This window comes from Cyclopterus lumpus, chromosome 8 (assembly GCF_009769545.1).
Source record: "Cyclopterus lumpus isolate fCycLum1 chromosome 8, fCycLum1.pri, whole genome shotgun sequence".
In the NCBI taxonomy this organism is placed as follows: Eukaryota; Metazoa; Chordata; class Actinopteri; order Perciformes; family Cyclopteridae; genus Cyclopterus; species Cyclopterus lumpus.
In genome coordinates this window covers 7,029,668-7,054,237 of record NC_046973.1, presented here as the reverse complement: position 1 = coordinate 7,054,237, position 24,570 = coordinate 7,029,668, and the positions used below count along the sequence as shown (strand labels likewise).

The 24,570-nt window shown below is 40.9% G+C and overlaps 2 protein-coding genes across 4 annotated transcripts; one reads left to right on the top strand and one right to left on the bottom strand.

Moving 5' to 3' along the window:
• The first annotated feature begins 608 nt into the window (after positions 1-608).
• Positions 609-4,558, top strand: zgc:55558 (uncharacterized protein LOC393228 homolog). Of its 3 annotated transcripts, none has more exons than XM_034539409.1 (5): positions 609-937; positions 1,124-1,253; positions 2,088-2,266; positions 2,666-2,825; positions 2,983-4,558. In XM_034539409.1, exons 2-5 carry the CDS (start codon positions 1,143-1,145, stop codon positions 3,103-3,105), a joined length of 573 nt encoding a protein of 190 aa, XP_034395300.1. In that variant the 5' UTR covers positions 609-937; positions 1,124-1,142; the 3' UTR covers positions 3,106-4,558. The 3 variants fall into 3 exon arrangements, with proteins under 3 accessions (XP_034395300.1, XP_034395299.1, XP_034395298.1); XM_034539408.1 differs by having other exon boundaries at positions 1,061-1,253; XM_034539407.1 differs by having other exon boundaries at positions 610-937; positions 1,141-1,253.
• An 897-nt stretch (positions 4,559-5,455) lies between these two features.
• On the bottom strand, positions 5,456-19,096 carry pold1 (polymerase (DNA directed), delta 1, catalytic subunit). Its single transcript, XM_034539877.1, has 27 exons — positions 18,881-19,096; positions 17,916-18,115; positions 17,450-17,563; positions 17,163-17,303; positions 16,800-16,925; positions 16,405-16,573; positions 15,159-15,273; positions 14,885-15,014; positions 14,576-14,742; positions 14,350-14,454; positions 14,016-14,156; positions 13,763-13,873; positions 13,383-13,574; positions 13,205-13,293; positions 11,126-11,242; positions 10,916-11,029; positions 10,503-10,650; positions 8,790-8,885; positions 8,434-8,571; positions 8,055-8,230; positions 7,266-7,418; positions 7,076-7,178; positions 6,826-6,958; positions 6,280-6,393; positions 6,125-6,177; positions 5,843-5,940; positions 5,456-5,739 (listed from the first exon to the last, which is right to left on the bottom strand). Exons 2-27 carry the CDS (start codon positions 18,100-18,102, stop codon positions 5,652-5,654), a joined length of 3,318 nt encoding a protein of 1,105 aa, XP_034395768.1. The 5' UTR covers positions 18,103-18,115; positions 18,881-19,096; the 3' UTR covers positions 5,456-5,651.
• Between the last annotated feature and the right edge of the window lie 5,474 nt (positions 19,097-24,570).

The following is a 24,570-nucleotide window of genomic DNA, read 5'->3' as shown; positions in this document are numbered from 1 at the left end:
CTAATTCGTACAGTTAAATAGTTTGATTGTCAGTATACGTGGAGTCCAAGACGACCTGAACACATTTGCATCAGTCATTGCCTGGATTTATTTTTAATATTCCTATTCCTAGATTTGCTTTTTGAAGTACAAAGGTAGGAATTTTTCTTCGAAATATTAATAAATTAGCTTTTTGAAGTTTATCTTTACAAATGTAGGGCTTTCAATTTGGAATATTTCTTGATTGGTACAGTAAACTTTCTGTGTATTTGTAGACAAAGTTGTCTTCAATATATCAAATATGACACCAGAAAAGGTTGAAGAATAGAAACAAACAAAAATATTGTTATTATTATTATTATTCAATAAATACTATACTGGTTTTAACTGTGTCTCAACAAGTGTGAAATACAAAAAAATACAAAAAAGTACGTAAATAAGTAAAGATCTACTAGTATAAATAAATATGTGCGCAGAGCTGAGAGAAAAGTTTGCCTGAGATGCCACGCCCAATTGTGGTCACCTCTGTTTCTTATTGGAGGGATTTGTTAGCTGTTGGGGGAGGGTTCAAAACTAAAGCTCTACTTGGATTGGGTTGTTACAACGTCAATCAGCAGGCCGTCGATTCATTGGCTGTTGGACGACGGGGATTAACCTGAAAACGCTGCTTTCAATGAGCTACAATGGAGACTAAATAGGAACTCGATCGGGATTCAGGCTTTTAATTTATTCATTAAATCAAGTAAGATTTGTCCTCGTAGCTTCTCAAATCTGCTATTGATCTTTTTTGACACGTAATACGAGTTAGAAAAACAAAGTTCCGGACAGATCCTGAAGTTTGTCTACAAGTGTTTTGAATAAGGAAATCGTCTCCGGCTAACGTTATGTAGCGAGCTAATCTCGTTTATCCACTCGTAAACCTCAGCTGTTCACACACGGCCTTAAACCCGACGTCAAGGTAAGCTCGTCTCATTCTTTCACGTAGATTTTAGTCACTAAAAGGAAGACTGAACAGAAACACGAGTTAACGGCAGCGGGCGATCCTTAAATCTGGGTCGGTCTCTTCGCCATGTCTGCGCAGGGAGGAGGAAGAAGAAGAGGGCGACGATATCCTGCGGTTTGATTTGTTGTCTGCTACCTGTTGGTTTAATCCTGTCTCAGGCATGACCGAGTACAAACTGGTGGTGGTCGGGGCAGGAGGTGTGGGGAAGAGCGCCCTCACCATCCAGCTCATCCAGAACCACTTCGTGGATGAATATGATCCAACCATCGAGGTGAGAGACGAACCCGGAGACTCAGTGGGAGTGTAATTCAATCAATAAAAAATACTTCATGAGTTCACAGCAAAGCTACATGGTCAATTGCATGTGTTCATTAATGCGAGTTACTCTATTGTAGCTTTTTAAGGTTGGGATAGTTTTAAAATAAAAACACTTAACTGTCCTAAATGACCTGTTGGGGAGAAGAACAGTACACAGGATATGATGCGATTCCCTCTTATGAAAGAAGTACTCGGATCCTTCCTTTTATTTGTGAAGATTGGCACACGGTTACAAAGTTTTGTTTTTATTTTAAAGTTGTGTTCTTCTCTTACAGTGCAACCGTGTTTTGGGTGTCTCCTCATCTCATAGGTCCACGTAGGCTGGACATTAGTATTTGCATGACACAATGAATAAATACCTTAAATAAATGTGACAATACGTTATTACAAGTAAAAGTCCTCCATTAAAACCTAACTAAGATAAATGTATAAGTAACAAAATGTACTTTAAAAAAGTGAAAGTGTTCAATATGCAGCAGAATCAATATCATAATTCCCAAAGTATTTTAAAATGTTTTTTTTTTAAAGGAAACTGCTTTCCTGTTATCTCATCTTTTTCACAATTTTCCCACATTGTTTGCAAATCTCTATTGTCAGGCAGCGTTTAATACGTTTCTTCTTGTTTATACAAAACGTTTTATTCAACAAGGTCTTGTTGCTACAGGACGCAGCTGTGTGACTTGAAAAAAAAAAAAAACATGGGAATTTTCATGATGCAATCCATTGCCAGATTTCCTGGCAGACGTGTTTGTTCTGCCTGTATGATCATGTCCATGTTGTGTTCCAGGACTCGTACAGAAAACAGGTGGTGATCGATGGAGAGACTTGTCTGCTGGACATCTTGGACACAGCCGGTCAGGAGGAGTACAGCGCCATGAGGGACCAGTACATGAGAACGGGAGAGGGCTTCCTCTGCGTGTTTGCCATCAACAACACCAAGTCCTTTGAGGACGTCCACCTGTACAGGTACGAGATGCTCCAGGACTCGTGGGTACACATGGCCATTGACACAAATCGGTTATAAAAGAAACAGCTGGAATTTGAAACAAACTGTCGTAAAAGGATTAATACTCAATTTTAATAGTGTGTTTAACTTGGCACAGTCTGTAAGTCGGCTGTCTTTTTGTATGGCATTCTATACTATAGCTTTTAATGACGTTCTAGTTGAGCAATTTTATAAAACCTTTTCACCGTTGTGTGTGTATATAACTAATAATGATGAGTATGATTATACTATGACTTTTTTTCATGTCATTTTATTATGACCTACCATAGTGTCCTGTGCTGGTTCAGACAGTCTAGCACTACAAAATGCTGAAGAAAATATTAGGTTTAAAAATAAAAGAAGCGTGGCCTCCTCCTCAGAGAGCAGATCAACAGGGTGAAGGACAGTGACAGTGTTCCAATGGTGCTGGTGGGGAATAAGAGTGACCTGAGTACCCGCACGGTGGAGTCACGGCAGGCGCAGGAGCTGGCTAGAAGCTACGGAGTACCGTTTGTCGAGACCTCTGCCAAAACCCGACAGGTAGACCCTCACTCTTGTAGTAAATTAGCAAAGATGCATGCATGAGCCTTCTTTGGCATCTGCAAATCAATGTCTGAAATAAAACTTTAAATCACAGATCATTACGGACATTAATCTTTTTTTTTTTTTTGTGACTATTTTTCCATCTGTCTTGCAGGGCGTGGAGGAAGCTTTTTATTCGCTAGTACGGGAGATTAGAAGATACAAGGAGACCAATCGCAGCAACAAGAAGAGCAAGAAGAGCAAGAAGAACACTCAGAGACGTTGCGCAATACTATAGCCATGCACACACAGCCACAAGCTCATCCTTCATAGCACTCGTTTTACGCTTTTCCTCACACACTGCACCTCCTCTGTCACAGTGGAGATGTCCAGCACAGTTCCGGACGGGGAAGCAGAAGTGGCCAAATCCATTTTGTCCTGCCGTCCCAGTTTCCACCTAGTGTGATATGCAGCCGTGTCCTGTTGAACGCTGAGTCACACTTTTTTTTTTTTTTTTTTTTTTGTCGACCAAACGAATAGAAACGGCAGTTTTTAGATGAGTTTTTTTTTCTTTCTTTTTTGGTTCAGGTTAGCATTTATGGAAACTTAATCTGAGTCTGTGGTATAATTGATTGTTTGTTAAGATCGTACTCTACTAATTAGAATAATGTCCAGCCAGTGGTACAAACCATTCCTGTGGACTGGTCAGGGGGTCCGTGGTGGTGCGTCACTGCACTTTGCACCGTCGCCTCGGGTGACGCATTCAGTTCAAAACTTCTAAATTGTTCTAGCATTATTTAGGTGATATTTGTGATTTAACACAAATTTACTATTATACGGTTTTAATGCAAAATAAAAAAAATGTTGCTTTCAGATTGGTTAAAACTTTTTGGAAGTTTGAAAACATCTGTCTTCCCCCTCATGTTTTTCATAGGTGACCGTGTCCTCTGTGGCTTGACACACAACAGCAATATCTTTTCTCCCACTATGAAAATTAAAATGCTGTAACAGGATAAGATCATTTCAGTAACAAAGCCTCATAATTGTGTTCGAGACTCCGAGGTGCACTTTATCATTGTCTGGTATGTGTTTAATGGTACAATTAAGGATTAGTTGGTGGCATTTAAAGCGTTTACTCACTGTTATTCCTCAGGTCCTGATAAAATACCATATTCCTGAGTGCTCTGTTAAACGATTGAGATATGATGCCTTTTTCCATCATTGACCTCCGATTGGAAGAGTCAGCCTGCAGTTTGCTCCACACTGTATTCCAAAGGCCACTTTTAATGCAGTTTTTTGTCTGTCAGTGTTGATGGGTTTGTGGTTCTACACTTAATATTTAAAACTCCACTGATGCTGAAACCCGTGTTTCACTCCGCAGGAAATCTCTAGAGCTCAAACTCATGTTAACGATCATGATTGCTAAGGATATTCAAAAGGGCATTGTTTTTTATAGCCGTGTTTGTCACCTTCCATGTTGTGGATTACATTTATATTTTTGTAGTAAGGCAAATTCCTGTAATTTAGAAACGGTTGTTCACTTAACTCAAATCAAAGTTCAATGAGCTAACTTCAAATGATTCCTGCTAAAAGAGGTGAATCCATGAAGTGTTCCTACCAAACCGGCAGCTTTCATTATCTGGACTTAATGTAGTTCCATTGTTAAACTTTCAACAAGTCTCTCACTGACGGCTATGTAAAATCTTTAATGCACTCTGCTGTAATGAACAATTAAATGTCTTCAGCTTTTATGTCCCGTCAGTTTTGTTTATCCATCTTTACAGGGAAGAGGTTTTCAAGATGTGAAATGCATTTTCAAAATGAGGTGCAGTGCATGAGTCTCATGAAGTAAATATGTCCACATGTATATGCACCTGGTAGAAGAAAAGTAATCTTATGGTCATAAGGCAAACAGTCAATACAGTGTCATGAAAAAATCATAAAATTGTTTGTCAAACATGGCGTTGGAGACTTATGACATTTAATAGCAAACTTTCTAGGAGATAGGATAAGATTACTTTTATGCTTTTTGTCTTGCCGGGTTGGGAGGAAGCTTTCCATTTCCTAGAAAGGGAGATTTGGAGATATAAAGGAACCCAACCACAGCAACAAGAGCAAGAACACTCAGATGCTGCTCAACACTTCAGAAAACCACACAAATAAGAGCGCATCTCTTATACATGTTTTACGCTAGCCCACACACACACAGCCCCTGAGAGGGAAACATTTGATGCCGTCACAGTTTCCATTTATTCAACAGTTTCCATTTATTCATCAACCTCTTACAAGTAAGATGTTTTCAAAGAGACGCAGGACTTCAGAACTTCTCTAAACACACCAAGCGGAGAAAGTGGTGCATTTACGCCAGATCTGATATTAACCACAAATAATAAAGACCATCAGTACCAAGTGGAGACTGGAAGAAATGTTATAAGACAACAATGTAAAGAGGACGGCAATTAAGTTATTCTTTCCATTTCGGATAAAGTTTTTACTTTTACCTTGATGTCAAATTAAGATTGCATGTGATGTGTCCTGTATACACAGTGTATAGAGACTACACAGTGTGGTTCGTTATCCTGTCAATTTAGTCACTTCTACTTTTTGCAGTGTGATTGTAATGATCATACATGGCAACCGACAAGGGATAGATTGCTTTTTGATTTTATTTTACAAAAGAGACCTACATAATGTCAGTCCATTCATAGTAGAAAACGTAGAAACATTATGATATTAATGCATTTTTACAAGCACCAAAAGACATGGAAAAAAAAAAAATACAGTGAGACAATATGTCCGCGGTCATCTGAAATGAGGCACATAAAGAAGGAGTGTGTGCGCCTCTCACCATCCAAAACGATTCACCAGATTACTCTGGTCATCCAAATCTTTTTGAACCTTCTTCCTCATGTAAAAGATTGGACAATCCCGACTGTAGAGGAGTCAGAGAGAGACAGTGTTACGGTGTAATCAGGCATAATTCTGCAGTTACCACACAGTGACAGTAAATATGTGCACACGTGTTGCATATGTACCTGGTACAGAGCACATCCTCATGGAGGGAGCCCTGACAGCGCTGACACTGAGTCCACAAGCGAGAGAAACGCTCCTCCAGTGTGTTCAGGTGATAGATCTGTAATTTAAAAAGCTAAATGTTAGAAACTCATTGGTCATGATTGGGAAAAGTTATGTTTGTTTCCAGATATTAACCCCTTAATAGATGGGACTTTATATAAATAAACTCAGCACTTTTAGTGAAGAAAATAAATAATAATTGAAAAAAAGTAAAGTATGAAGTCGTCTTGTATCTTGCCTACCTCTTTTTGGTACAGTTCAGACTCCTTCTTCTTACAGAAATTGCACACTGCCGCTGCAATAACACACACGTTAGATGTCACACAAAGTTCTTTATCAATGAAGCCTCACATAAGGATAAAGTAGAAAGAAATATCTTTGAATTCTGATCACACACCATCTGTCTTGAGCACAGCTTTGCAGCCGATACAGGTGCTCCTCTTTTGAGCAAAGGCCATGAGGCCCCCGATCTTCGAGGTCAACACAGTCTTACAGCGCGTGTGGTCGCCCTCTGAAAGACACCAGAGAATTGCCAGCAACATTATGTTTTAAAGCTTGAAAAGATAATTCATGCTTGTCATTTATTTAACTAGCATGTTGATATTATTTATATTTCCTTTTAGTATTTCACAAGTATATTTATGAGAACTGTGCAGCTTTAGTTGTTATAAGGTTGACACGGTTATTTATCGCCCCTTACATTTCTGCACATCAATCTACAGATTATAAAAACAGTTAATTCTGTAAAGTTACACTTTAAAAATAGCAGGAATAATGACCAACACCAAAAGTGGTATTGAAAAGTTCTAAAATCCAAACAAATTCACTAAAATGCAAATAAGTAAATGGGAATAAAATGAGTGTCAGTTAATTTGGCAGAAATTGTAAAAAAAATATGACTAGTTTTACAAAGACTATGAGGTGTCTGTTTTTGAAGACTTACTGAGCAGGACGTTTTCTGCCTTGCTCTCTCCCAGGATGGGCTCAAATATTCTCAGCAGGGGCTTGGACAGCTGCTGCTCCAGGTAGTATTGTGTGTCGATGGGAATGGTGTTCTCCAGCACAAAGATCGGGTCCTTAAATGACATGCGGAAGAATCATGATTATTACCAAGATCAAACATGCCTTATAAGAAAAGGGGGATGCACAAATTGAATTACGTTATTTTGACAATGAAGGATGACACCACAGACCTCCGACTTCATGTATGCCGCTACTCCCTTTGCAGCCTTAATGATGACGTATGGAACTCGGTCTCCCAGGTTTGGGGCGCTGCCAGCATCTCTTTTTCTCATCCTGTAAAACATCCGTATTAATGAGTCAGTGCACCCACACCACACGCACAAATATTTAACCGTGGAGTATTTTCTGAAAGGAGCAGACCTCTCTGCCAGCTCCACGTGTGCCTGTTTGCCAGCGTACTCCTGGGCAGTGCGCGTCAGCTCCTTGGTGATGACCAGCTGACTGATGTCGATGCGGTTGCACAGCAGGTCTGAGATCACTTCTTTAGCGTGAGCCACAGCACCCTGGGGATCCCTGACAAAACACACCATCATCTGTGATTATTTTCATCACAAATTAAAAGCTCATTGTGCAGGCCATGCTCACACAATATCTACGAAAAGTAATGCACTAAATGTATGTATCCCATGCAATCAATTCTGACACTATGCATTTCACATAATCGTGTGACGTACTCTAAAGAGCAATTAAGTCAGCGTGAACAGTTGAGGGTGGATGTAAAAAAACAGGGTTTCCACATGTTTTTAGCAATACATTTTCAAAGCTTAAAATATCGTGATTTTAAGGCGCATGGAATATGAAATGGGGACGAATACAACACGGTTTGGTTGAATCACAGCTCCCCACAGCCCTGGGAATCCACATCACTGGACTTTCACCCAGAGAACCGCTGTTCATGTCCCACGTGAAACCGGAGGTCAACTTTGAGTTACTTGTCACTCAACTTCAATAATAAATGCCATAGTTATTGAAACCCAAATTTCGCTCATTTCCAAGCACGAACAAAGTAGTTTTGTTGTGTAGAAGCTGCAGCGCCAGCGCACTGATCGCTTGCGTTGGTGAACAATTTATAGCATTTTGTAAGATATTATACAAACTGTTGTATGAGGGTACATTGTATAGTGTGGTTGTATGAGTGAGTGAGTGTACCTGTCTATGAGGATTCTCTGCAGACAGGTGTTGATAAGGTTAGCCACCAGAGGGCAATTGTCTCTTCGGACAGTTTCGATGCCTTTACAGTCCATCTTCTCATGCATGTCGGCACTGGCAGAGAAATAGAGGCCTGCGTAACGCTTCTTGTTGATCAGCAGGTACGGGTAGTACACCTGTAGAAGTGACAGATATAGGCTTTCATTAGCTAAGCGGATGCTCCACCTCTCCTGTGCTCCCAAATCCTATCTCTTACATTTCAAAACAGTTTCTGATTCTCAAAGATGCACTCGGGCCAGATTTGCTCAATCGACAACTTCCACAGATCTTGAAATCACTTGGACAAGTGTTTTGATAAATTGGTCGACGAAAATGGCACCTTCTCAAACTCCAGTTTGATGGGCGGTGTGAAATGGGACGAAATCCACTCTGCTGCCTTCGTGCCAATGTCCATTGCCTCCCTCACTGTGGCAACTCCAAGTTTAACCATGACGGAATCTGTGTCCCCATAAATAACCTTTAAAAGATAATAAACAAAAATATAATTTAGACAACACGCACACAAAGTGAGTTTGACGAAAACATCAGATAGTAGGTCCCATACCTATAGTTCGCTCAAAACTCCATAACAGTATTTCTTGATATACAAAAAGCTGATATGTTAACTCATAAATGGTTAACCATTAAAAAACAAGAGTTTGGGTCAGAATCAGCGACGCTACTTGTGTTTCTCACCTTGGCATCAGCTTGGTAACCATTGGAAATGGTGTACTTGGACTCCACCAGTTGTTTGGTTTGCTCAATCATCTGTCTTCCAAAACCTGTGACGCTCTAGATGAGAAAAAGAGAAAAGTTTTAAAGACGTTAAGCATAAAATTGTCTGTGGTGTTGGAATACACTTTATGGATGAAAAACGGCCGCATTACAGGCAATAACTTTCAATACATTAGAAAAATGTTTTATCCCAAGGCTCATGTAGATTGCGGCTGTTATCTTCTCAACTGTGCACCAAAGTAAGTCAACCAAAACAGCCTGTTGGGGTTCATTTTCACACAGTAGCTCTAGTATTTAAGAGTAAAGACTTGCCAGCATCTGACAAAGTGACATTTGCAGGTTTGTTTACATGCTGCAGCTGAGTACGATAGCAGTGCTCTTCTCCCTTGTGAATGTTTATTTGTCGCTAATTCAACAAGCTAATATGAATGACGTGTTTATGTTTGTTACTCAGATTACATTACATGTTACATGTCATTTAGCTGACGCTTTTATCCAAAGCGACTTATAATAAGTGCATTAAACCATGAGTCCAAACTCAGAACAAGAATCAAGCAAGTACAATTTCTTCAATAACGATAAATTACAAAGTGCAATCAGTAAGAGCCATTAAAGTGCTACTAAAGTGTTAAACTACAAAGTGCTATCAGTAAGAGACATTTAAGTGCTACTAAAGTGCTACTACGGCGCTACCTTCCCTATTCAAGGTATAGTCGAAAAAGATGTGTTTTTAGTTTGCGACGGAAGATGTAGAGACTTTCTGCTGTCCTGATGTCAATGGGGAGCTCGTTCCACCAATGAGGAGCCAGCACAGCAAACAGTCGTGATTTTGTTGAGTGTTTAGCTCGAAGTGAAGGAGCTACAAGCCGATTGGCAGAAGCCGAGCGAAGTGAACGAGGTGGGGTGTACGGTTTGACCATGTCCTGGATGTAGACCGGACCCGATCTGTTCGCAGCACGGTACGCAAGTACCAATGTTTTGAAGCGGATGCGGGCGGCCACCGGTAACCAGTGAAGGTCGCGGAGGAGCGGAGTAGTGTGGGTAAATTTCGGTCGGTTGAAGACCAGTCGAACAGCTGCATTCTGGATGAGCTGTAGAGGTCGAATGGCATTAGCAGGTAGACCTGCCAGGAGGGAGTTGCAATAGTCCAGCCGTGAGATGACCAGAGCCTGGACCAGAACCGGTGCCGCCTTCTGAGTGAGAAGGTCGTATTCTCCTGATGTTGTGTTATTGTGGTAATGTTGGCAGTCAGGGAGAGTTGACTGTCGAGTGTCACACCGAGGTTCCTGGCAGTCGGAGTCGGAGCCAACAGATAAGGAGACTAGCAGGAGAGCTCATCTGGTTTTTTGTTCAGAGTCTGTGTTTCCTGTGCTATGTAGCAGGATGCCGTTTAGCTCAGCGTGACTGTCTGCTTTGCCTACAATAGATCACTGATGTTGACTCCCTGTATCGAAATATGGTATCCATATACGTAAGCCTATCCTCATGGTATCACGTAGAATGAATGTAAAAAAACCTAGCATTAGCCTTAATGAAACCAAAGAAATAGAATATATATTCCCTTTTTTGGTTTCAGATTTTTTCTCTCAAAAGAATAAGAGTAGATATGCAAAAAATGAAATGTCAATTAATTTGGACTAAACCTTAGTATAAGACCCAGAGTTAAGTGCTCACCTGTGAGATCTCTAAGCAAGGCAGCTTGCCCACCTGAGCACCAGTGAAGCCATAGACAGAGTTTGCGCTGATTTTGAGGGCCAGCTGTCGGCCGTCCAGCACCTGCCTCTTAAAAGGGTCAGTCTCCTTCTTTAGCTCGGTTTTGGCCCTGTGGACCGACATTGGGTTAAGATGAGAAGGAAACCGCTTCTGACTGGTACAGCCATTTTATATTTTTCCAGAGTATACTGAACACTAGCACAGCAAGGAAAAACATGAAACACTAGTTGTGAATCAGGGGATCAAAGGTTACCAGGCATAGCAGTAAATATACATTTTAAGGTACAGTGGGACTGAAGCAGTCTACGGAGTTGATACATTTTCACTCCAGCTGTGGTCAGTTTGATTTTGTGATGCATTTGAATAATCCAAACCTCTTCCTGGCAGACAGCAGGTTCTCCAGGATCTCAGGTAGAAGTCCTTTCCTTACAGAACTCTTCACAAACGTATCGCCAGTCGGAGTCTTGATGAAGTCCTCTGGTGAAAGGCTAAATTCAACAACCGTTTCAGATATTAGCTCATTGTGTTGTTACTAAACATAATTAAGAAAGAACGGATCAATGAAGAATAAACTAACTGCTCACCTCTGTCTCTCCGGTGAGCCCTTCTGCAGTAAGGTGGTGTAGCACAGATTGTGAGCCATCATGATGGACGGATACAAGGAGGAGAAATCCAGGGTGGCAATAGGTACGCTGTAATACCTAAACAGAGTAGAAGGTGGTGATGGAAAGGTATATGAGAATATTGCACGTACCAAACCATCAACACCAAGAGCAGAGGAGTCATAAACTCACAAACAAACGTGCATCAGAATAGTTTATTTGAGGAGTTTCAGTCAGGATTTAGAAAACACCACAGCACAGAGACAGCACTGGTGAAAATTACAAATGACCTCCTAATTGCATCAGATATAGGACTCATCTCCGTACTGGTATTATTAGACCTTAGTGCTGCGTTCGACACCATTGATCATGACATCCTATTACAGAGACTGGATCAGTCGATTGGCATTTCAGGTACCGCACTAAGTTGGTTTAAATCCTATTTATCAGATCGATCTCAATTTGTATTTGTAAACGATGAAGCCTCAATGACCACCAACGTTAATCACGGAGTTCCACAAGGTTCTGTGCTTGGACCAATTTTATTTACCTTATATATGCTTCCTTTGGGCAATATTATCAGGAAACACTGCATAAACTTTCATTGCTATGCAGACGATACTCAATTATATATATCGATCAAACCAGAGGAGACCAACCAGCTCGCTAAAATTCAAGAATGTCTTAAAGACATAAAAACATGGATGACCTGCAACTTCCTGATGTTAAACTCAGACAAAACTGAAGTTATTTTACTGGGCCCTGAACACCTCAGAGATCAATTATCTGGTGATGTGGTTTCTGTAGATGGCATTTCCCTCGCATCCAACACCACTGTAAAGAATCTCGGTGTTATCTTTGACCGAGACTTGTCCTTTAACTCCCACGTTAAGCAAATCTCAAGGATTGCATTTTTTCATCTACGTAACATTTCAAAAATCAGGCACATCTTGTCTCAAAAAGATGCAGAAAAGCTGGTTCACGCGTTTGTTACTTCCAGACTAGATTACTGCAACTCCTTATTATCAGGCTGCTCTAATAAGTCTCTTAAATCCGTCCAGTTGATCCAGAATGCTGCAGCTCGTGTACTTACAAAAACTAAGAAAAGAGATCACATTACTCCTGTATTAGCTGCGCTGCACTGGCTCCCTGTAAAATCAAGAATCACATTTAAAATTCTTCTCCTCACCTACAAAGCCTTGATTGGTGATGCACCATCATATCTTAAGGAGCTTGTAGTACCATATTTCCCCACTAGAGAGCTGCGCTCACTAAATGCGGAGCTACTTGTGGTTCCTAGAGTCCTAAAAAGTAGGATGGGAGCAAGAGCCTTCAGTTATCAAGCTCCTCTTTTATGGAACCAGCTTCCACTTTCAGTCCGGGAGGCAGACACAGTCACCTCATTCAAGAATAGACTTAAGACTTTCCTGTTTGATAGTGCTTATAGTTAGGGCTGAATCAGGTTTGCCCTGGTCGAGCCCCTTGATATGCTGCTATAGGCTTATAGGCTGCTGGGGGATGTTTTAGGATACACTGAGCACCTCTCTCCTCTTCTCTCTCTCCTTATGGATACATTTACATCTCTCCATTGCACCTTATTAACTCTGCTTCCTCCCCGGAGTCGTTGTGACTTCACGTCTCATAGGGTCCATTGGACCTGGAGGTGTCTGATGCCTGGTGAGCCGGCCTCCCACCTTGGCCCTGCTGATGCCCCGCCCCCTCCTCTCTACCTCCTTCTGTTTCATGGATTGGAGTTCCATTCATACATTGTCATATTCATGTAATGTGTTTATGTAACTTTGTAAATGCTGTTCATTCTGTACACATGACATCTATTGCTTCTGTCCATCCGGGGAGAGGGATCCTCCTCTGTTGCTCTCCTGAAGGTTTCTTCCCTTTTTTCCCTGTGAAAGGTTATTTTTGGGGAGTTTTTCCTGATTCGATGTGAGGTCCTGGGACAGGGATGTCGTATGTGTACAGATTGTAAAGCCCTCTGAGGCAAATTTGTAATTTGTGATATTGGGCTATACAAAATAAACTGAATTGAATTGAATTGCATACCCTTTCTCTGGCTCAATGACAGTCGCTCCAGTGTAGTCTTCTCCTCCTTCTGGCTTTACAACAGGCATGACCAGGTCCTGTTTCATGGCCTTAACATGTACAGACAGACACTTACAGTTTCCAACCTTAAAGCAGTAAATATGCACAAGTATCCATCCCATGTGTTTGCCTTTGTTACCTGTCGCAGGAGCTGAGAGACGACTTTGATCTGCTGTCCTCTTGAGAGCAGGTAGGTGAGAGGCACACCGGTCACTCTGGCCATCTCCATGTAGTTAATCACACACATCAGCTTCTGCAGCAAGCGCAGCGGAAGGTAGGCGTCTTTGAGGCAGTAGACAGCCAACCGTCGACGTGTCTGTTCGTTTCCATTCTGTAATAATTGGAGGAAAACAGGGGGGGGGAGGATAGATGTAAAAAAAAAAGCAGCAACAACTCTAGGTTAGTCTTTTACGTTTACGTCATTCAATTAAATGTGTGATTTCCTAAAAGAACAATTATCCATACATTTAAATATTGATTAATTATGGCATTTGAACCTGCTTTTATCCAGGGCTTTACCTGCAGATCAGTGATGATGGAGTGCTGCACATCCTCTTTCTGTTCTTGCAGGAAGTGGAAACTGACGGCGTTCAGTGTGTACGAGCGCAGTTTATAGTCCCTGAGGAGAACCTGAGAAAAACACACCAATCAGACCATGTGAAGTCTCTTTCTGAAAATGTTCTTACCTTAAGCGATGCACAACAAACTAACTTGTGTAATGACTTTATATATTGGTAAAAGTATGATTGCTGTTGCTGCAGTTGAAGCTGACCTGCAGTAGATCAAACTGAACCCGGCCCTCAATGTTAGTGATCTTGTTCTCTCGGCGACCCATCTGCTTGCTCTGGAAGTTTTGGTCTCGCAAGACTGACTTCATGTTTCGCACTCGGCCAAGATGGGAAAAGAGATTTGCCTAAACACAAAAGAACAAGTTTTATTTATTTTTTTTAAGGGGGGAAACATACTCCAAACAGAAATGGGAAATCTGAAGTATTTTAACAACAAATACATTCTTTTGGTGACAGTGTTTATATGCATTTCTATTACTCTGGTGTTTTTAGGACTTGGCATTGCATGGAAGGGGTGAGAAATAGGGCTCCTCTCACCTTTAAAACAGTTGCCCTGTTGAGCAAGTAGGGAAAGTCAAAGTTCTGGATGTTGTATCCAGTGATGATGTCTGGGTCCACAGTCCTCAAAAACTCTGCCCAGCTCTGCTCACAGAAACGTAAACAGAAACTCAATGACGTGATAGATGATCAAGAAACCGGGAAGGATGAAAACATGTCAGAATACTCATGTTTTTCAGTGCCTTACTGAAGCCAGTGTGTATACCTGCAGTAGCTGTTTCTCCTGTGTAAAGCACAGTATCTGTGAGCCCACAATGCTGGCACAGGACTGGAGAGTGAACACGGTGCGAATGAAGGGCTCCGTCTCACCCTGCCGCTGCACCATCGACGCTATCTGAATCACAGGGTCTTTGTCTGCTTCTGGGAAGATTCCTGGGGGAAAAAAAAGTTGGCACCAGTCAAACTCTGCATTTGCTTTTCATCAAGTATGATCGGGCCTCATAGAAAAAAATGTTTGGGGTAATACAATGTCTGGGGTTTAATGATAATGACAAAGAGAAAGAAAGAAACCCACCTTTTCTTCCTGCACACTCAATGTCAAAGCTGAGCACCCTGAGTGGAGCAATCCTCTGCCAGTCTCCCTCTGCAGGGTGACTTATGAAATCTGTCCATCCCACATCCACCTCATACTGACACAAGGACACCTGAAGGACAAAAACAGTACAGCGACAGTTCATGAGCAGTCAGTAAAAGCCTGACTAAACTATTTTTAAATGAAGGCACTCAGCGGGAAGGGAACTGCTGACCATGTAGTCATATCCATTTGTTCTGCTGTGTGTCAGACGTACCTTGCCTGGGTACCGAGAATCCGTGTCCCCCATGTTCTTCTCTTCACGCACTCTGTACTTGTTTTTAGGAAGTTCAATCCAGCAGCATCCCACCACATCACTATCCACCATAAACCTGACAATACAGAGAGGCTCATTAGGCTGAAAAATACTGCTTTAATGTTGCTTTTACTCAGTTGTTCTGTGAGAAACCCAGTTCCAAAAACTAACATCTTTAGCTGCAACAAGTTCACATGACGTAACATTTAAGTCTAAAATGGGTTGAACCTCAATGGAATCCTTGCATTTAGATTCAAGATTTTTATTTGTCATTTGTGTCTGGACTGTGAGTCAGCGTTTCAGAAATAACATTATATTATAAGAAAGAAGAGAAAAATACAAGATATAAAAGAGAACACTGTACAGAAGTGGTGATGTATACAGAGGGGTGGTACTATGTACAAGGACAAGAGAGGTGCTAGTATGTACAGTTTGGGGTACAGTTTTAAATTATATTGTTTTAAGTAATAAAATGGCACATATTGCACATAAGTGTAGTGAGGTAGTGTTGGGTTATTGAGCATATTTCAGTGGATTTGTGTTGCCATCAGTGTGACTGTGGCTGGGAAGAAGCTGTTGAAGAAGCGTGTTTTATGGGTGATGAAGCTGTCCGCTCTGCTGTGTCTCAGATTGTACGAGCATTGTTTGTTTTAAACATGTGAAATGCAATATACTGTTGAATGAAAATCTGCTTTTGTCAGGCTAAAACATCAGTCAGTGCATCATTTGTAACTGACAAAATAATCTTGATAAGTATATTCTGGGGTACATGCATCTTATAACTAAATTGGCATTCAAACATGAAATGCATTTTTATGTTTTTGTTTTCTTTGGTTATTTTACATAGGCCACAGGTTGCATTAAGATAGCGTTCTGCACAGGCAAGCAGCCAAAGAGTTGTCAGTGTGGCAAGTTCACAATAATTTGTCTGCTTACATGAACCTAGAAAACCTTTTGTTTGTGATATTTCTCGTAACGGTTGCCTTTTCCTTCTTATGTGCTCATTGTGTGAGTTATGAGCGCACACAAGGAATGTTGAAATCAATTTAGAGACATCTTCAAATTCCACAACTTTCATGGCAATGCGAAACCTTCTGCATTGTATGAAGATTATTATTTTTGTAAAAATCAAGATCCATGCTTCCTTATCACTGTCAAGTTATCAAATCATCATTTGTATACAGCACAAACCCACACACACACGCACCTTATCTCAAAGTCTATGTTGGCCTCATAGGATTGGTAGCCATTAATTGGGAAATGTCCGAACTTGAAGCCCTGCTCCAGCACTCTCTTTGCTGGGGCAATGAGACGAGGCATTGCCATAGTTATCCGCAAAAAATCCAGACTGCGTTTTCCATGGTAACCATACATGCCTGCATAAAAAAAGAAAATAAGAACATTAACTCCAAGAACGATGATAAAGCATTGTAACTTAACTTTATCACATTGCAAGTACATTTATTATCAAACTTTTTGGAACAAGGATCAGCCTTCTTGGTTCATAATTTGATCAATGAACATCCTTCAAGAATAAATTTACACACCTATATTTAGAGAATAACAAATGCACATTAACATTTGAACCGCACTTGTACTCACTCTCTTTGCGGGTGATGTCCACAGCCAACACTGTGACAGAGATGTTGTCCTTATTGGATCGCATGTCCTTCAAGACAACAGAGTTCAACTCTCTTTTAAATTCACCCAGGTCATCAGATGTGAAACCTTTTTAAAAAGGAAAAAGAAAGAGGGAAATATTGCAAGATTATTAAGAATGAACCATTTCAGGCCCCAAAAGCTGAACTCATTCTGAAAGACATGCCAGAATGACAGAAATGAGTTATATGGAGAGCCTTTTTAATAGTAATTGACTCAAAGCTATTGTAATCAGGAAATGTGTCATAGAAATACAGAATATTTATATTCACATCCTTTATGCATTAAAATAATGACAGTACTCACCACTTGGTGCTGGAACATAGAAGTAAGGGGCAAAGCCGTGGATGTGGCAACACACACTGTTGCCACTGTCTGTCACCCCAAACATCCGAATGATTGGGACTTTTTCCTGTAACTGACCCGGCATGCCAGCCACTGTTGCCCCTGCATAACACAAAAGTGGAAACAACTTGCCCACCATTTCTTCTCACCTACAGCAACTGCATTTGATCAGGTGGATATGTTCTACACTTATGTAGAACAAAAAAACAAAGCAGCAAAGATAATTCTAAGCTATCTTTGATAAATACCTAAATAATAGTCAAGATCAATCTGCTGAAACACCAATGTATCTGATAATGGGTCCAGTGAAGGGGCAATAGGCCGCCGCCAACGAGGGTTTAGGTCTGCTGAGAAGAGGTCACCTGAGGAAACAAGGTAGTAAGAAAGACATAAAAACAAAGTACATTATGTTGTTATCTCAATAGCTTTAGGTTAAATGGAATACCAATTTAACCATTCAGACTCATTTGTTAGAATTACCAGTCACACAAATTACTTGCCTAAAATTGGAAATATCACACTGTAAAATTAATATGAATATTATTCTCTAGGTAGCTAGATTCGGCAAATAAAATACTCTGTAGCTGTGCTTGTTTAAGAAAATTATATTCATCAGTATGTGACGTACAGAAATTACATCTATCAACATTTTTCAGACAGGTCATTAACATAACTCATAATCTATTGTTGTGTGCTTTTCTGTGCAATACTCACCTACGGGAATAACGTCATGGCCTGCCTGCCCCTCCATCTCCTCTGCCTCCATCTCTGCTTCATCAAACATGGACAATTCCTCTTCAAACTGTGACGGACTGTCTTCCCATTCACCAGTTGTTTTACCCCTTTTGGCCTGGGACGCACCACCCTTATAAGGGCCACCATTGCGTCTTTTATGGTCCATGCCTTTAAGAAACCTTCGGGGCAGGAAGCAAGTTAGGGAAGATGATTACAGAGAAGAAAAAACATATTACTCAAATAAGCAGTCACTGATGACAGGATAGCAATACACCCTTTAAAGAAAGAATAAAAACAACAAATTCCTGCCAAATTACTTTTTAGCGCTTAACACCTAAGCTTAATAACTATGCATATATTTGTTATACTGTGTCAATGCATGTGTGTTATGTAGTGAATACGGTTTGAAACTGTTCTAGGCTATGGTGGGTTTGGACGGTTTGTGAATAATAGCTGAAAGAAGTAGGCTAAAGTGCTGTCATGAATAAAAAATCAAATAAACAAATGTTAAGGTATAGAATGCATGGCATAAAGTGCAATACTATCAATAAGAAGACAAATGCCACCAAGAACAGAATAAGACAATAATAAAAGTTGCCTGGACACGGTTCAAAAGGAAAAGTAATGGCGCAGAAAACACAAGTCATACAGTTGGCATCACAACTAGTACTAGGTACTAAGTACTGGTACTAGGTAACGTACATTAGCTAACGTTAAGCCACATGTCTTGCTATTTTAGCTAAGTGCACTGTTGATAAGACATCCACGTGTTCACATTCAACGTCTAACGTTAGCTGCCAGACATAATAACCTCAGTGTGTAACGTTGTAACGTTTACGTGGGGTTATTTTCAGGGAGGCTGTTTTCTTTTGTGACAAACTACAACAGCAAGCTAGCAAACGCAGTGTAAACACAGCGCAGTCTCGCGCCAAAGCCGATCTTACCAAAACGTGAAAGTTGTCGAGTCAACTGCGGATCAACTGATGAAGACCGGCGGCTGGTGCGTTTCTAACGAAGCTGTAAAGACCTGCCGAAGTTACTTCTCGATAGCAAGCCCCCGGTTGACAACAAGTCCCGCCACTCGTCTTCAATTTGTGAACTTTCACCCGCGAAAGCGCGGAAAGCTTCCGCTTTGTTGCCAGGACCAACAGCAGAGCAATGGACAATGACGTCACGGACGAGGCGGAGACTCAGCGGTGAACGATCAGGAAGTTCAACGCGGCCGGACGTTACCTTGAGGCTGAGGAAGACCGTGTGTTCCGGGGAAATGACGCCACAACGTACGCAGCAGTGAGGGAGGGAAAACGCTGTTTGTTTCTTTTTTTGTATTGTATTTAAAGCATGGAAGTATACACTCACAATATGATTATTTTGAGTTGTTTTATTCTTCACAATAAAATGTTTTATTGTTGACAGTGTGATAATTATAATCCCCCCAGTTTATGTAAGAGGGCGTTTCTCTTGCCCTCTTACATAAACTCTTTGTGGAGTAATAATCATCATTATATGGTTTTAGATTGTAATGATAATGCACTATATAGGGAACCCAGTTTATGGACGGAAGTAATAAACCATAGGTACCATTCAATACTCCAGAGTGAGTAAACTTGAGTGTTGCTGTAGTTGTTGAGGAAATTTCATTGAGATCGAAATCTCCTTTGTGAGAGAGGTTTCAGAACAAATTAAATATATGCAAGATTAAAACAAATCAGTTACTCTGACACATTGACACTAATCAAATCAATAACTATTAAAAACATTAGTAGGCTTTAAAGTATTGGCAAAACCCACTGGAACATGTTTACAACTGCAAAGATTCATAATTTAATGTGTTGGTCGATCGACAGATAATGTGAAATTAAATGATCAATTAATTGTTTAGGTCATTTTTAGCAATTCAATATGTTATGGTTCTAATTGCTTCAATGTTAGCATTTGCTTCTTTGTTAATTTTTCTTACTTAATTTGCTCTCGTCTTACATAATACATGATAGTTAATCAAATATATTTGTCTTTTGGTCAGATAAATCAAGATGCCATGACTTTGCACTGTTTTTATCCCCTAAGGTCAAGAAAATCAGTCTGTTGTTGGAGGAACCGTTCAGGCTAACCTATTCTAAGCCAGGGACCAAAGTCATATGCATCCCGGGGGCCAGAGCGGGCGACATTGAATCTTGTTTAAAACTGCTGGCTAAAGATGAGTGTAGTTACAGTAAGATTATAATACACGCCGGCGGTAATGACTCCCGACTGCGGCGGTCGGAGGTCACTAAAATTAATGTGGAATCGGTGTGTACTTATGCCAAGACAATGTCGGACACCGTAGTTTTCTCTGTCCCTCTCCCCAATCTGATCAATGATGACATGTATAGCCGCATGTCGTCATTCAACCGCTGGTTGTCCAGGTGGTGCCCAGCAAACAATGTGGGCTACATAGATAACTGGCAGACTTTCTGGGGAAAGCCTGATCTGATGAGTCGAGACGGCATTCATCCCACTTGGGATGGAACGCGTCTCATTTCTGCAAACATGGCCAAGTTGATTAGCAGACTTAATCCATGACCCAGAGGGAAGATCAGGAAGCAGAAGCAGAGTTGTAGTCTTCCACCCTTCTCTGCACTTCCATTCGAGCAGTTACCCACCCGTAACCTTATTTCTATAGAGACTTTGTCTGTCCCACGGCCACTTAAATTAATTAAATCAAAAGTAACCAGAAGAGTAGTCATACAAAATAACCTCATACAGGTTAACATCACTATTTCAAAAGTGCAACAAAACAAGAGAATTAAATGTGGACTCCTAAATATTAGATCTCTGTCATCTAAAGCTGTATTAGTAAATGATTTAATATCAGACAATCACATTGATTTATTGTGTCTTACTGAAACCTGGCTGAGCAATGAAGAATATGTCAGCCTAAATGAATCAACTCCTCCAAGTCATATTAATACTCACATTCCTCGAGGCACCGGCCGAGGAGGTGGAGTAGCAGCCATCTTTGACTCAAGCCTATTACTGAATCCTAAACCTAAACTAAACTACAACTCATTTGAAAGCCTTGTTCTTAATCTTTCACATCCAACCTGTAAAACATTACAGCCAATCCTATTTGTTATACTGTACCGGCCACCAGGTCCATATTCAGAATTTATATCTGAATTTTCAGAGTGTTTATCAAGTTTTGTCCTTAAAACTGATAAGGTTATTATTGTAGGAGATTTTAATACCCATGTGGATATTGATAATGATTGCCTTAGTACTGCATTTATCTCATTGTTGGACTCGATTGGCTTCTGTCAGAGAGTACAGAAACCCACTCACTGCTTTGGCCACACCCTCGACCTTGTTCTTACATATGGCATTGACATTGAGCATTTGGAGGTCTTCCCACAGATCCCTCTTCTGTCAGACCATTACCTCATAACTTTTGAGTTTATACTTCCGGAGTATACACCGTTAGTCAAAAGTTTCTACACCAGATGTCTAACTGACAGTGCTGTAGCTAAATTTAAAGAAGCGATTCCTTCTGCATTTGATTCAATACCACGTCTCAATGTGACGGAGGACTCCTGTGCTAACTTTAGTCCGTCCCAGATTGATCATCTTGTCGATAGTGCTACAGGCTCACTGAGAATGACACTAGACTCGATAGCCCCACTAAAGAAAAAGACAGTGAGGCAAAGGAGGTTTGCTCCCTGGTATAACCCTCAGACCCGCGAACTAAAGCAAACATCACGAAAGCTCGAAAGCATATGGTGTTCCACCAATCTGGAAGAATCACGCTTAGTTTGGCGAGACATCCTTAAAACATATAAAAAGGCTCTCCGTAATGCCAGAGCAGCCTATTACTCATCAGTAATAGAGAAAAATAACAACAACCCCAGGGTTCTCTTTAGCACTGTAGCCAGGCTGACAGAGAGTCACAGCTCTGTGGAGCCGTGTATTCCTATCGACCTCAGTAGTAATGACTTCATGAACTTCTTCAATGACAAGATTTTAACTATTAGAGGCAAGATTGATGATCTCTTGCCCTCAACTACTGCCGATCTGTCAAGAGGAGTGGCCTTGGAAACGGCTGTATGCCCTGGTGTATATTTGGATAGCTTTTCTCCCATTAACCTAGACCAATTGTCTTCAACGGTTTCTACTTCTAAACCGTCTACCTGTCTCTTAGACCCCATCCCAACGAGACTGCTTAAAGACGTGTTGCCTTTAATTGGCACCTCTCTGCTGGATATTGTTAATGTGTCTTTGCTAACAGGGCATGTACCACATTCCTTCAAAGTAGCTGTAATTAAACCTCTCCTGAAAAAGCCCACTCTTAATCCAGAGGTGTTGGCTAACTACAGACCAATCTCTAACCTTCCCTTCCTCTCTAAGATCCTTGAGAAAGTAGTCGCAAATCAGTTGTGCGACTTCCTACATCAGAATAGTTTATTTGAGGAGTTTCAGTCAGGATTTAGAAAACACCACAGCACAGAGACAGCACTGGTGAAAATTACAAATGACCTCCTAATTGCATCAGATAAAGGACTCATCTCCGTACTAGTATTATTAGACCTTAGTGCTGCGTTCGACACCATTGATCATGACATCCTATTACAAAGACTGGATCAGTCGATTGGCATTTCAGGTACCGCACTAAGTTGGTTTAAATCCTATTTATCAGATCGATCTCAATTTGTATTTGTAAACGATGAAGCCTCAATAACCACCAACGTTAATCACGGAGTTCCACAAGGTTCTGTGCTTGGACCAATTTTATTTACCTTATATATGCTTCCTTTGGGCAATATTATCAGGAAACACTGCATAAACTTTCATTGCTATGCAGACGATACTCAATTATATCTATCGATCAAACCAGAGGAGACCAACCAGCTCGCTAAAATTCAAGAATGTCTTAAAGACATAACAACATGGATGACCTGCACCTTTCTGATGTTAAACTCAGACAAAACTGAAGTGCCCTGAACACCTCAGAGATCAATTATCTGTTGATGTGGTTTCTGTAGATGGCATTTCCCTGGCATCCAACACAACTAAAGAATCTCTGCGTTATCTTTGACCGAGACTTGTCCTTTAACTCCCATGTTAAGCAAATCTCAAGGATTGCATTTTTTCATCTACGTAACATTTCAAAAATCAGGCACATCTTGTCTCAAAAAGATGCAGAAAAGCTGGTTCACACGTTTGTAACTTCCAGATTAGATTACTGCAACTCCTTATTATCAGGCTGCTCTAATAAGTCTCTTAAATCCCTCCAGTTGATCCAGAATGCTGCAGCTCGTGTACTCACAAAAACTAAGAAAAGAGATCACATTACTCCTGTATTAGCTGCTCTACACTGGCTCCCTGTAAAATCAAGAATCACATTTAAAATTCTTCTCCTCACCTACAAAGCCTTGATTGGTGATGCACCATCATATCTTAAGGAGCTTGTAGTACCATATTGCCCCACTAGAGAGCTGCGCTCACTAAATGCGGGGCTACTTGTGGTTCCTAGAGTCCTAAAAAGTAGGATGGGAGCAAGAGCCTTCAGTTATCAAGCTCCTCTTTTATGGAACCAGCTTCCACTTTCAGTCCGGGAGGCAGACACAGTCACCTCATTCAAGAATAGACTTAAGACTTTCCTGTTTGATAGTGCTTATAGTTAGGGCTGAATCAGGTTTGCCCTGGTCGAGCCCCTTGATATGTTGCTATAGGCTTATAGGCTGCTGGGGGATGTTTTAGGATACACTGAGCACCTATCTCCTCTTCTCTCTCTCCTTATGGATGAATTTACATCTCTCCATTGCACCTTATTAACTCTGCTTCCTCCCCAGAGTCGTTGTGACTTCACGTCTCATAGGGTCCATTGGACCTGGAGGTGTCTGATGCCTGGTGAGCCGGCCTCCCGCGTTGGCCCTGCTGATGCGCCCCGCCCCCCCTCCTCTCTACCTCCTTCTGTTTCATGGATTGGAGTTCCATTCATACATTGTCATATTCATGTAATGTGTTTATGTAACTTTGTAAATGCTGTTCATTCTGTACACATGACATCTATTGCTTCTGTCCATCCGGGGAGAGGGATCCTCCTCTGTTGCTTTCCTGAAGGTTTCTTCCCTTTTTTCCATGTCAAAGGTTATTTTTGGGGAGTTTTTCCTGATCCGATGTGAGGTCCTGGGACAGGGATGTCGTATGTGTACAGATTGTAAAGCCCTCTGAGGCAAATTTGTAATTTGTGATATTGGGCTATACAAAATAAACTGAATTGAATTGAATTATGGTTTAGTGTCATGGTTTTTCTAGAAATGGTAAAATATTGAACACGTCTTGAACCTATGGGCCTCCAGACACAGATAAGCACACACAGTCAAAGGTCACAAGTCAACATCTCTGAAACTGGCAAGAGGGTAGTGCGTTGCTCAGGGACACCTCAGCTATGAAGATCTTTTCTGAAATTAGGAGTCTCAGATAATTACTCTTTTTAACCACAGGTTAATTTACCAATACATATGTGTTCAGACTATTTAGGGATGGAAGGTGGTGGGAGTTTAGACATATGGCAGCCAGTGGAAAGGGACCGTGCATGATAGAGAGATATGTAGAGGGGGTTGGGTGTCTTAATGTCACTGGTCACGTTGTTTTCTCA

Coding starts and splice junctions, on each gene's coding strand:
- zgc:55558 (XM_034539409.1), top strand. CDS start 1,143: ATGACCGAGTACAAACTGGTGGTGGTCGGGGCAGGAGGTGTGGGGAAG. Junction 1,254..2,087: donor AATATGATCCAACCATCGAG/GTGAGAGACGAA, acceptor GTTGTGTTCCAG/GACTCGTACAGAAAACAGGT. Junction 2,267..2,665: donor GAGGACGTCCACCTGTACAG/GTACGAGATGCT, acceptor CCTCCTCCTCAG/AGAGCAGATCAACAGGGTGA.
- pold1 (XM_034539877.1), bottom strand. CDS start 18,102: ATGGACCATAAAAGACGCAATGGTGGCCCTTATAAGGGTGGTGCGTCC. Junction 14,157..14,349: donor ACAGGGCAACTGTTTTAAAG/GTGAGAGGAGCC, acceptor TTTTGTGTTTAG/GCAAATCTCTTTTCCCATCT. Junction 11,030..11,125: donor GGCTCACCGGAGAGACAGAG/GTGAGCAGTTAG, acceptor TGTTGAATTTAG/CCTTTCACCAGAGGACTTCA.